Here is a 12625-nt window from a genome sequence, read left to right as displayed (position 1 = left end):
GGTCCCTCGATCTTGGCCTGGAACCCTTCACTGGCCTTTTTTGACAGAGTGGTTGTTATAAAGGCTGAAAGTGCACGTGTCACTGCTAATATGAGCTGCAATATTGCTGCAGAAAGGCAACAGCTATCAGATGAAAAGGGGTGTTTGTGGAAAGAAAGCGTTCTTCATAGCTTAGGTCAAGGCCCTATCCATTTATAAGTGCTGGTCTGGGTATGACTGAATATGTGCTCAGACTTTATTGCTGGTTTAAGGGAGCAGTTACCCAAATCCTTCCAAATAAGGGCCTTAGACCAGTGTAAGCAATAATCTACCCATGCATGAAGAGTGAAGGCTGAAGGAATGGTAGATGCCCACCTAGAGAAGACCATCGTTCTACTAAGTTTGAATATAACCTGTGGTCAGCCAGAGACTGAATGTCTTATATGAACCTGAATGAAACTATGTTGTTTAACCTCAGCAAAAATATGCTTTGGGAATATGATTGGGTTTATTTGTCTTGGCATTTGCAATGATGCCTTTTCATAGTGTGGATTAGCTTCTATTAAAGTAGAAGCACTAGTGAGACTGTATAATTTATGGGCTGTGGGTGTGTTTCAAGACAGCCTTATCCATACTCTTGTCTTGAAGAAAGAACAACTCTACCTCATGTATTCCTGACAGTCTAACCTTTTCTCTAGCACTGGGGAACCTTAAGAAGTTTTTTTTGTGTGTGTGTGTGTATGTATGTATTCCCAGACAAACTATTCCATTGTTGTAAAGGTTTTCTCAGTGTTGTAGTCACATGTGCTGTGGTTTAGACTTGTTTACATCATAGCTGTGTGAAGATTCATCACAGAATAAAGCAAGTCCAACAGAGCTTCCTGGGTGTGTTCACACTGCTTGGAAATTCAGCCAGAGTGTGGATGGCTCTCTACTAAATGAATGACAACATGCTCTCATCTGCAGTTTAGTTTTGGAAAAACAGATACACAGCTGGATAGCAATAAATTCAGTCAAGTCAGGTTTTTGTCACTCTTGAGCATCTTTCTCAGGGAGAAAAGTAACCACGTGCTTTGAGAGAAAAGCTCTGTGGCAATTCTGTATGGCTGTTCCCCACTTCAGTTTTGGCCTCAACAGTCCAGGCAAGGAAAAACTCATGGTGGCAGATCCGCTGGAAGTCAGGCTCTCATAGGGAAACATGACTCAGTGACAGAGAGCAATGGGGACATATGCTTTACGTAACCAAGGCATTATCCAGACCTCAAAATAACATCTCAGCATCTGCAAATAAAATGGGAATTGGTGATGAAGTTCAGGTGGCTGCTGCTTGGTCTCAGCACTGTGGGCCATGATGGGGCAGGAGAGAACAGCATCTTTTTGTCTGCCCCCTTTATCCTGGGAAAAGTACTGTTTGCTAAGTACTCATATCTTAGTGGGAAACCCCGTGTAAGGATTTCCCCCACCCAGGAAATCTCTCTATTTAGCACCTACTCTACTTCTGCACCCTTTCGCTCAGTTACCCAGGAATACAGGCTAGGTGGCTGTGTCTGGTTCAACTTCTTGCAGATGGGAGCTGGCCCTGGGTGCATGAGAGGTATTATGCTGCTTCTACTGATAACCCTGCCTCACCCCAGCTGGCTCTGCACAGAGGAGGCTTCTACATCTGTGGGGACATGGCAGAGCTGGTCTAAAGGTGGCTATACAGCTAGAGATGGCCAAGAATCACCTGCACTTACTGGGTACCCCAAAGGAATTGAACACATACCTTTTGCAGTTTTTTTTTCCTCTGGAAGTGACAGCTGTCCAGGCTGGAGTGCTCCCTCTTCTCACACACTGTGCGTCCAATTTCCATGTGGAGCATGTATTTCAGCCCTCTGACAATCTAGAGAAAGTAGTTTCCTCCTTTAAAGTAAGGGCAGGGGAAATGGATGCCAAAATTTTGGCTAGGGCTCAAATGCTACATCTGTGAATTGTGTGTGGTGGTGTGGATTGAAGTGTTTTCTGTTGAATTACGAGGGGCTGGGGGCAGAGCCCTCCTGCAAAGCAATTGAATGGGGTAGAGGGACATGTGCTGTTTATCTTTAGGCATGCATAGCAGTCCTGAGGAGGATGAGGGCTCCTATGTCTTGGGTGCTCTGTAGGAAGGTCAACTGGCAAATGGTTTGGAGGACCACCAGAAGTCTGGGGTCTTCTTACCTGTACCATGGCTTTGTTTATTTGTGATTCCTTAAACAGAAAGAGGTCATTGGAACTGTTGTTGTATCTGTAAACCCCAAAGCGAGCTGCTTTGCGAACACCAGGGTTGTCTACGTTCATTGGGACAGGGAAGCCAGGCTTCATGGTCGAATGAGGTGGTGGTACATATATACCTGAAACAACACAAAACATGAGTGCAAAACACATCAGGTGCCTGAAACAGTGGGAGCTTCAGCCCTCTGAACCAATGCTAAACCTTTGTACTTGTCCAACGCACTTGTGCTTCAGAAGGACTCTGCTCGCATCCATTACAAAGTAATTTTCCTTTATATGTTTGAAATGGTGAAACAATCCTGTGGAATGAAGTGACATAAAAAGATGCTGCTAGAAGTGGTAGCAGAGCTCACCCTGGCTTCTTCTAAGTCAGTTTATCATCAATATTATTTAGAACATCTCTGGTACAACTCCCAGCTTATAGCAGGCCCAACTTTGAATCTAGTTATAAAGCTAGATCATGTTGCTCAGAGTACAGTGTAATTTTAATAAGATATCAAGCTGGCAGAGCTCTGCTGTTCTTAGTGGGCATGCCAAGTTTAACTTGCAGACATAAGTCTTTCCCACCCCCCCTTAATCCTTTGATGGCATCTTGAGGTTTTTATTTTAGGGGGATTTAGGTGGTGATAAAGGTGAGGGGAGGATACCCTCCTCCCACGTGCTGATAAAGGAGAGGGTGTCCCTGTTCTCCAGCTGGGCAGGGAAGGTCCCGGGGCAAAACCTGGACTAGCTCCACACTGTCCTGCAGACCGGGCTGCTTTGGGTGCTGAAGTGCAGTGTGAAGCCCTGACCCAAATTACAAGGACCATCTTATCACAGCCGTGAAGTGGAGGAGCAAGGTGTGTAGGAAATGGAGATTGGGGGTGGGGTGGGAGGGCAACCCACAAGCTTTCACGTTTGACCACTTCTTTCCACACAGCCCTTATTACTGTATATTCTTACTTGGTTGTGTAGCTAATTTCCCCATGCCCTGCTTGTTTTTTCAATAATTTAAAAGAAGCTTGAAGCTTACAGTTGATGTCATTATTTCCTCCCCTTTTACGCTTACTTCCCCCTCCATTTTCCTGCTTCTGAAATACAAATGAGGAAAAAATCCTCAACCTGCGCAAGTTGCTGTGCAGCCGCTGCTGATACCAAGACCTGCCAGTGCAGGAGGTGGCCCTTGGACTTCACGCTGTGTGTCTGTAGGCAGTGAGCCTGTGTGTGCATGTGCACACAAAGCTTGTGCTAAGTTTGCTGTGAAAGTCAAGCTTTTTGTCACCTCCAGCTTTTTTTCTCACATCTAGATCTCTCACTAACGGCCAAGTGCAGTGTAGACTGTATTTAAGCCAGTTTGTACTGAGAAACCCAAGTAGAAGAGAGAGGGTGATCCAGAGCCTATTAAAAAAACCACCCCAGCATTACATGCCATCATCGGCATAGGAGGCTGCAAAAATTCAGCTTTCAAGTTGCTTATGTACGTCTTAGTTATACTATCACATCCTCCCTTGCAGATAGGAATTGCAGCCCCCTCTTGTAACACTGCTCAGGGATTAAGTGTTGACCTGCAAAGGAGAGAGTTCCACATCCCTCCTCAACCCAAAGATGTCCAAATTCACATCTCTTCCTGGCTGATAATCCAGCTACCTTAATGACCCCCAAGTTTTCTTGCAGGTGGGAGCTGAGAGACCCAGGCCATGTGTCTGAGAGGAGCAGCTGTTCTGTAAGTGGCTTTGTGTCTGGTGTGGAGGTGACAAGCCTTCCTGTCCCACATCTCCGATCTACGTTAGAACTGGGTGTGCAGCCAGTGCTGGGCAACCCGGCAGGGTTTTTTCACCTGACAGCCCAGAATCCACTTGTAGGTGCTAAGACTATTCTCTATGGGATGATAGTTTCCCAGTGCAGCAAGGGTGGGATTCTGGAGTCACAGAAACTCATTACCATGCAGACCAGGACTGAAGGTATTTCTCAGGCAGCAGATCTTATCTGGTGCTCAGCTTATGGGTAAGACTTTCCAAAGCATCTGTTTGTCCTCTTGTCCTGAACAGAGACTCTGCCTGGGGGTTAAGGTGGTAGGGCCCACAGGTGATTCAAGAGGGCCATGCAGGACCTGTCTGAAGTCAGAAAGGAAGCTTGGGGCAGAGCTGGGCTTTGGTTTGAGTATTGCCTACAAGGCCAGCTGTCCTCTTCGTCAGGGATGTCGTGCTTTTTCCTGCTTCATCAATACCAACCCAATAGCTTGTAGGAACCAGCTTTTTCCTGAGCTCAGCTAGCAACTGAGACAGGCTGCTAGGCTGAGAGCAGGTCACTGGCTTGGGCTCTTCTGGCTGCTCTCAAGGATTTTGCTTGAATCTATGCTTTTATGTCTCTTGGAAAGTTAGATGTGGCAGTGGTGGGGGTGTTGCCAGCAGATACCGTCCCTTATAGTAGGAGGAGATAACTGCAGGCTTTTTCAAGCTTAGCACAAGGTCCCTTTGCAGCTTAATAGCTGTCAACACCTCTTGAGTCATGGTGACGTCAAGGCATGGGGTGGCAGGATGAGTGAGGCTGGCTGAAGTCACACTGTGTGTATGGGAAGAAAACTATGAAATGTGTTACTCAGAGCAAGAGTCAGAGTCCAAAATGCCCATGTTCCTGACTCCAGTGCCTGGTAGATCCAGCAGCATCACACATGGCAAGGCCTCTAAAATGCAACATCTGGAGAGGTGGGCTCACACTCTAGCAAGCTGGACCACGTGTTGTAGACAGGTAGCAGGCTGGTAATACACCATGTGTTTTAGGCAGGTGTTAGGCTAGTATATTTTTGCCCCAGCTTTCAGCAAGGGATACCAGGCATTTCACCTCCTTCACCCATTGCAACTTGGTGTTGAGAATGACTCATCCAGAGCAAAGTGGATATAAAATCTACTGAGCCCTTGTGGGAGAACTTTACCCCCCTGTTTTCCTCTAGTGACCCAGATTCCTCAAGGCTAGGATTTGTTTTTCTTGGTGTGCTTTGATTCTCGTTCACTGCATGGCGCACACACTGGTCTGAAATCTCTTTTGCTGTTTGGAATAGTTTGCACGACTGTATTTCCAAAACCCAGAAACTCTGGTGTGAGGCACCTGTAGTTCTGATTTCCTTCACTGCAACCTTTCCTGACAGCTTCTCCTCTAGCTTGGCCCTCCGGGGCCATTACCTTAAGTTGAATGTGTGTAAGGTGATGGCTCTGCTTCAGGAGCAAAGCAGAATGGCCCAGAGGGTCGGGTAACAGTGCAGGGCTCTAGGCATACCAGCACTGGTGAAACACTTGTCATCCAGGCCTGGGTGGGAGCAGAGGCATGGCATGACTTGGCCAGGCACCTACAATACTCGGAGGCCCGGAGGATGTGATCTCACGACCTGGGAAAACAGCTCTTACTGCACTACAGGGAGATGCTTATGTCCAGAGCATTTGTATTTCAGACCTCATCCTTGCTTCTGGGTTTGGAAATGAGAAGAGAGGGAAAAAATCTAGCCCTCCTCCTTCTCTTGGGCAGCAGTAGGCTAGACTCTTTTCTTGCTCTGTGTTAACAGGCAACTGCCTGTTATTAAGCAAGAGAGGGCTGTTCTTGCAGAGATGAGTTGACCGTTGTATTAAGAGGCCCTCTCTTGTGCTTTCCTCACTGAGGAATAATTTGGGAGCCCTGTACCTGCACTATGAGAGCAATCCTGTGGATGCTCCCAGTCTGCAGTGAAGCAAATAGGTGGAGTACAACAGGTTGCTTTTTTTTTTTTTTTTCCATGACGTGCTTTCAAAACCTCCTCTCCATTACTAGGAGCAAGGCTAGGCTTTATCTTCACATTTAAGATGCAGCAGAGTTCCTGCATGCCTCTGCAAGCCCCAAAGGAAACCGCAGCCGAAACAAAAAGCTGCTGGCTAACCAAACGCCATCCCTGAGTCAATTAGTGCTTTCTGTATATGGGAGCCAAAGTAAAACTGAAGTAGAACTAAGATTTTCAGAGAGAAAACACTCCTGTCTGCAGCTCCCATTCTAAAGACTTAAGGCCAGCTACAATCAAGAGAGTTTCCTTCTTCAGCAAGGAAATAAATGATAGGGAGTAATGTTTCATTAAAGTCAGCTAATTGTTACTCAAGTGCCCATCTGTACTTAGCAGTCAAATTGTTACCCGTAGTCTTTAGATTTAATAATCAAGGTCACACAGGGTTTAAACACTGACAAATAAGTTAAAACCATAAGTTGACTTTAAAATCCCTAGATGATGTCCCTGGATAACGTGGTTCGCTACAAAGGGAGAAAGTCTTTTAAGCAGCTAGATTTTCAGCTGCGGTCTGAACCCTGCAGTGCTGAGCCAGCATGGGCAGCAGTTGTAGAAGGGCTGTTATTTACCAGTGCATTAGAAAGCAGCGCTCACGGGACCTAACGCACGAGGAAAACAGAAATTACTTTCCACTCTTACCACTTGAAGTTCTGGTGAAGCTCCAGAGTGCTAAACAGCAAAGTGCGGCGAAGCTGCAGGCGAAGTTCATTGCCATCTCCACCACTTCAGAAGAGGAGCAAACAAGAGGAGTGACCGCCCTGCTTCCTGCAGGGGAAGATGTGCCTCTTTGAGTGCTCTTATTGGCTGGGAGGAAAGAAAAAAATCACCCTAAACCCCCCCTGAATCATTGCAGCTCTGATGCAGACTTTGTCTCCTGCTGACAAGCACGTACCTCAACGCCCAGCCACAAAGCTCTGGCTTGCAGATGGCAGCACCAGTCCTGCATCAGATAGGGACTTTTGCTTTGTGATCCTCAGGGGTTGTGCAGAAGCATGGGCAGATATGTGTGATGTAACACTGGAAGTGGTGCGGGGGTGAAAAGAATAACAGTCTTGTGCTTTAAGATTCATAGGGAAATGTAATCCCTAAGAAATGGGCAGTGACCCCAGGGATGTAGTTCTTGACTTGTGTATGGGTGTCTGTGTGGGGAAAAGCCTGACAGAGAAGATGGACCCTGACGTGGAGATGTGGGGTTTGGGTGAGGGAGACAAGAAAGTTTCAGGGGTACCTACCCAAGGGGGCTGTGGGGAGCAGAGCCAGCAGGAAGAGGATTTCGGTTTCAGTGGCAGAGGAGAACACTGTGCCCCGCATTTACAAAAGGTGTTTTGACAACAGGAAAGGGCTGCGTTAGGCTCAGAGGAGGTGAGGTTTTCTCTAGGTGCTCTCCAGAAAGCAAGAGAAACACGGGGAAAGGGGTAGTTTGGCGCTCTGTGGCTTGCAGAGCTTTTCACCTCTGGGGTTGGATTCCCCAGGGTCAGTGCTTGGTTTCCAGAGAGGTCCTCTCCAGGCAGTGTTGGCCCCTGCAAGTCTGGGGAAAGGGCTTGGTTGCCAGACCTTGTGATGCACCTGAAATAATGAGCTGCCAGACTCAAGAGACTGGGAGATGAACTGATGTCTCACTGAAGGGCTGAGAGTGGTGGATGTCAGTCTGTGTACATGCATTTGTTTCAGGTGAGCAGGAAGGTGATGGTTGCCTTTCACTTGCCCCAGCAATGAACTGTGCTCCTTTCTGAGCAAAGACATCTCATTGCCTGAAGGAAAGGCCCCATGCAGGGCAGTGTGGGTGTTGCATAAGAAGCTAGAGGAAAATAATCTTAAGTGTTTCCTTGTAGGAAGTCATTAGGTAAACCCTCTGTTGAAACATCCCACCAAGAAGGAATGTGGCAAGCATGGCGAGTCACATTTATCATCAGTTCTACTTGGACAGAGCTTCTGTGTCAGACCCCAAACCCCGTGGAAAACGTTGAGAGAGAATGAGAGGGACTACACTGGTGTTTTTTGCCACCCTGACCCACCTTTTTTTTTTTTTTTGAGCTCACACAGTGGCCTGTCCCTCAACTGTGGCATAGGTAGGGACTCACTCCTCTGCTGAACTGGGTATCTTCAGCCTGCCCTTTCTCCTCAAGAATTGTGCTCTACAGTTCCTACCTCCCTGAGGGACTCTGGGAGAGTGTCTTAGACACTATAGTTGAGTCCTCCTGCAACGTGCAACGGAGGGGCCGTCGGGACCCTGGTCACCGAATCCCAACATGTCTCCTGTGTGTTGTAAGAGCCTGTTTGTCACCCTGCCACATGATGCACCAGAAAGGGGTTCAGGCTTCCTGCAGGACCCCCGTCTCTTCTCTCTTTGCTTCCTGGTGAGCTCACAGCCTCTTGTTTCGAGTCAAAAGGGGCCCAGTGTGAGGGTCTGCTCAGGGATTTGGGGGGATCTTTCTAGAGCGCAGATTCTTTCTTTGCTTAAAACGAGCGCCTTGGGACACCGCTAGCAGCCCTTTGAGAGGGTTTGGTGTGAGTGGGGACGATGACTACTCAAGGCAGAGAGGGTGATGAGATGCACCTCCGGCACCCACAGCCCTCTTCCCACCGGGCTCTGTGCAAGGCCACCTTACTTGGCTGCTGGCACTAGAGGGCACCAGAAGGTAATTCACTGTGCCAGAGCCCAGGCTTGCCTGGTCCAGGCACCCACAGAGCATCTCCAGCAGTCGCTGCTGCCTTACCTCTGACCCAAGGGCTGGGGAGATTGGGGTGCCCTTGTGTGGAGCCCCTTCCTCTGCACAGAAGCCAACAGCAAATGTAAATCTCACACAGAGCAGAGTTGTCCCTGGTGGAGTGGGGACAGACCCCAGGGGTGGTGGCCCTTATTTCAGCCTCATCCAAAACTAGCAATGTCCTGGGCTCTCTTCTTGCCTAGGAGGTTGCCTGTGGCTTTGGGTGTCTGATGGTTGGTGGCCCAGGGCAGAGAGGAGTGTGCCATGGCCTGATGCAAACCTGGCTTTTTCTGCCTTCTGTTGTCCTGCCGTGGTGGCATCTGTGCTGCCACAGTCTTTGTCCTGGGGAGCTCAGGGCCTACTCTAGGACCTGCTCTGTCCTGTTTCATTATTAACAGGGTTTACAATGCCAAACAGTGACTTAAAGAAAGCAGCGTGTGTCTGCAGAGGGCATGGTTTTCCTGCCTTCTTCCCTCTCCCCTTCTTTCCATAAAATTGCTCATTTACAGCTCTTCCAAACCAACTTTTTGTAATGATCCATTTATGGCTCCACTGAGGAGGTTTCTCCAGTTCTTTTTTCCTAGGAAGTAACAGAGTGCTCACTAATGAGTAGTAGTATTAATAGTGCTAGCTACTATTCTGTAAAAAAAACCTGCAAAACAACCAAAAACCCACAACCCCCCCCCCCAACCACCAAAACCCCCACCAAGCACACCCCATGCCCCCAAACACCCCAATAACTGACAAACAGCAGCAAACTCCTCCAAGCCCACAATATGCAAATACTTGTTATTTTTCTTCAGGAATTTTTGTGCTGTGGAGGAACCTGCAACTGGAGACTGAGATGGTTGTCCCTTTGCCATGTCTCATTCCAACCAGATGCCATCTCCTGGGACACTGCTGTGTGCCCCAAATCTGTCTGCAGGAGGAGTGGGGGATGAAATGAAAATGAGGCAGGAAAATGCCCATTCTCACTGAAGCTCCCTTAGGGTCACTGATAGGAATTTTGCCCACTTTGCCTGGAACACATGTGTAGACCACCTCCTCCAGACCAGCACAGGTTATGTGGGGCACTCCCTGGGGTGGTTCCCACTCTCTAAATTTCCCACTATGTGGCTGTTCCTGTGTGAGCAGAAATCCTGAACAGGGAGAGGATGAGACTAAGCGGGCAAGGAAAGGCTCGCTGATTATCCCAGGGTAAACAGAGCATTTGCTTTAAGCAAATAGCTAGCTCTGACCCAGTCTAAATCAAGCTTGTGATCTTTCTGCATTAAGCTGGGTTAAATAGATCTTAAAAGACTTGCATGTCTTAAGAACCCTGGTGTTTGTTTTTGTGTGAGTAGGGGATGTTTATTGCAAATTGTGGGAGATCAAGTCCGCTCTCTTTTCTGCAAGGAAGTTTGCAGAGTCTGTTCATTCTCCCACTGTTGGGCTGGGTTATTAGAGGCTTGGAAACAGTGTGCAACTGTGGGGAGATTTTTTAAATGAAAATAAAAAACCCCAAACTTTTATTATCCATAAATCAAAGATGTAATTATCTCCTCCTTTTCCACTGAAGAAGCAAAACCACAGTAGCTGAAGTTTGATTTTCATGACATTTGGTGCACGAAGCAGACTTTTTCAGCATCACTCTTTGCTTCTGTCATTCAAGGCACACCTTTGGCCACACAGCACAACCCAGTAGTTGTCACCATGCCTTCCTGGAATAATGCCAGTAGGGTCTGCAAGGGGTCATGTTGGAATTCACTCCCGCAAATGCAATCAGCATCTAGCCCTGCACCCACAATTTTTCATTTGCAGTTCTGATTCCCTCTTTGCACTTCATGGATCAATGGGGGACTGTAAGAAAAATTCATCTCATTAACTTTTGCAGGGGCTTGAAGGATGACTGGAGTGTATTTGAATTGTGCTTTCAAAAGTTTTAATTAAGACACATTTACCAGTGGCAATAGTTGTGGTTTTTTTCCCTTTAATCTTTTTTATATTTTCTAGGCCTTCATCTGATCCCCAGGGTGGCTAATTTAGTTGGCTTTGCTTTAATGAAGGATCTGAGCTGGAAGATGCTTTTATGGGTCTTAGCTGGAAGAGAGAAATCACCACATTTCAGCTTTTGGTAGACTAGTACATGGGAAAACGTGTGCTACTTTGGCAGAGTGGCAACAACAGACTTTAAGCCATAAAGGTGAAAGAGGTGGGCATGATGTCTTCTTCCACACTGGAGATCTGCACTTTGCAGACGCTGAGCTACGTTGAGGTGCAGAGAAGGGACAGTCCAAGGAAGAAAGACCAGGATAAAGAATTCGGGTGACGACCCAGCTACTCCTCTGCCTTCCTGTAGCAGGAACGCCTCACCAGCCTGTCTTTCGTAAGTGGAAAACCATGTGGCTCATATAGCAGCATCTTTTAAGTACAGGGTCACCTGGGCAAGCCACAGGATACTGATAAGTAGGCATGTGGCTGAACAGGTTTGGTCAGGCATGAGGGAAGGAGGAAAATGGTTCCCTACATAGAATTAAGTCAGTGGTGGTGGCCACAGCCAGGATTATGTATCTGTGCACTTAGTAGCAATAGGATGTAGAGGAGAAATTGGGGTTTGACACGGGTGGGTTGGTCTCACCCAGGGTATCTGTCTCCTTTTGCTCCCTTGTCTCTTCTGGCAGATGCTCCGCAGCTCGCCAATACCCCACCTGTGCCTCCACTGCAGAAGTAGCTGTGTTTTTACAAAGGGATCAAGGCTCATGCAGTTGCATCTGTTTTTCTACCGGCAATAACTTTTGAACTGATGAATTTTAATCAAATATGAAAGCAGGCTGGAAGATTTGAGGATAATTTGGTTACCATACATTTCTAGAGATGAGGAGACCCAAATGAATGACTGGGCTGAAGGGGGGTGGGGAGCACAACTGTGGCATTACTTAGTCTGTGAGCTGCTGTGCAGATATTGCCTACAGATTGCACTGTGGGCTATTTATAAGGGATGGGTGTATGTAAAGACCCCTCCATACTTTACATTGGGGCTGTTCTATTAATTTGGAGATGAACAAACCTCCCATCCCCTCCCTCTCCATCTGAAGATTTGAAGTAGTTCACTTCCAGGGAAAGCCTGCTCCTCTCTACAACCACTGCAAATAGAAAGGAGACACACGTTTCACTAAGATCCTGGTGCTGTTCCCACTGCAGCATCCAAGGTTTGCTACTTGAATTTAAAATCAGCAAGAGCCTCATTACCTCAGTAAGAACAAATCCTCTGTTTCTAACAGGAACACGATATACAGATGCCCAGAGCAAAGGTCCCTTTAGCCCTGGATCTTCTCCTGGGACCACAGCCTGGAGGAGGGGATTATTGTTCTCCTAAGCCACCCTGAAAATATTTAAAATACAGTTAATCACCTTGTTCTCAGTCCCATTTGGGGCCCACATTTTTGCTGGAAGCTACTGATCAGGAGAGGTTGGTGACCCTGCAGATGTTCCCTGCCTCAGTTTCCCCACTGACTCTTTATATTTTGCTTATTTTGCTAATGGCCATCTCTTGTCAGGACACTGTACAGCACCTGGCACCGGGTAGATCCCATTTTTTGATAGAGCCTCTTGGCAAGATCAAAACCAAAGATGAGTAATGGTGAAGCACTGCCAGTTTAGCTCTTGCCCCTGTGGCACTTTGCTTTGTCAAACGACGTCCATGCACGGTGGCTTCTCTCTCCACTCTGTTACCCCCCGGCATGGTTCTGAGTGTAGTCAGACAACTGTGCAAGCCCCTGCAAACTTCTTAGCAAATGAATTAAGGCTTAGAGAGGTGACTGAGAAGCACCGGATCAGCTCAGCCAGCCAGGGGCGTGTTTGAAGGAGACCAAACTAGTTAAATAGATCTTTTTCTTATTGCACTGGAAAGTGCCTGGGCAGAGACATA

At 47.4% G+C, this 12625-nt stretch overlaps 1 protein-coding gene across 1 annotated transcript; it reads right to left on the bottom strand.

Annotated features, from left to right (window-relative positions):
* Nucleotides 1–954: 954 nt before the first annotated feature.
* On the bottom strand, nt 955–6956 carry CST7 (cystatin F). The gene is given in 6 exon segments (XM_054819240.1): nt 955–1260; nt 1745–1861; nt 2176–2348; nt 6650–6751; nt 6754–6814; nt 6903–6956. Coding segments are annotated over 6 exon segments (585 nt in total). The 3' UTR covers nt 955–1182.
* Nucleotides 6957–12625: the final 5669 nt, after the last annotated feature.

The sequence above is a fragment of the Grus americana genome, chromosome 3 (genome assembly GCF_028858705.1).
Source record: "Grus americana isolate bGruAme1 chromosome 3, bGruAme1.mat, whole genome shotgun sequence".
Taxonomy (NCBI): domain Eukaryota; kingdom Metazoa; phylum Chordata; class Aves; order Gruiformes; family Gruidae; genus Grus; species Grus americana.
Note: the sequence above shows the minus strand (reverse complement) of the source record. Positions and strands in the feature narration are given on the sequence as shown.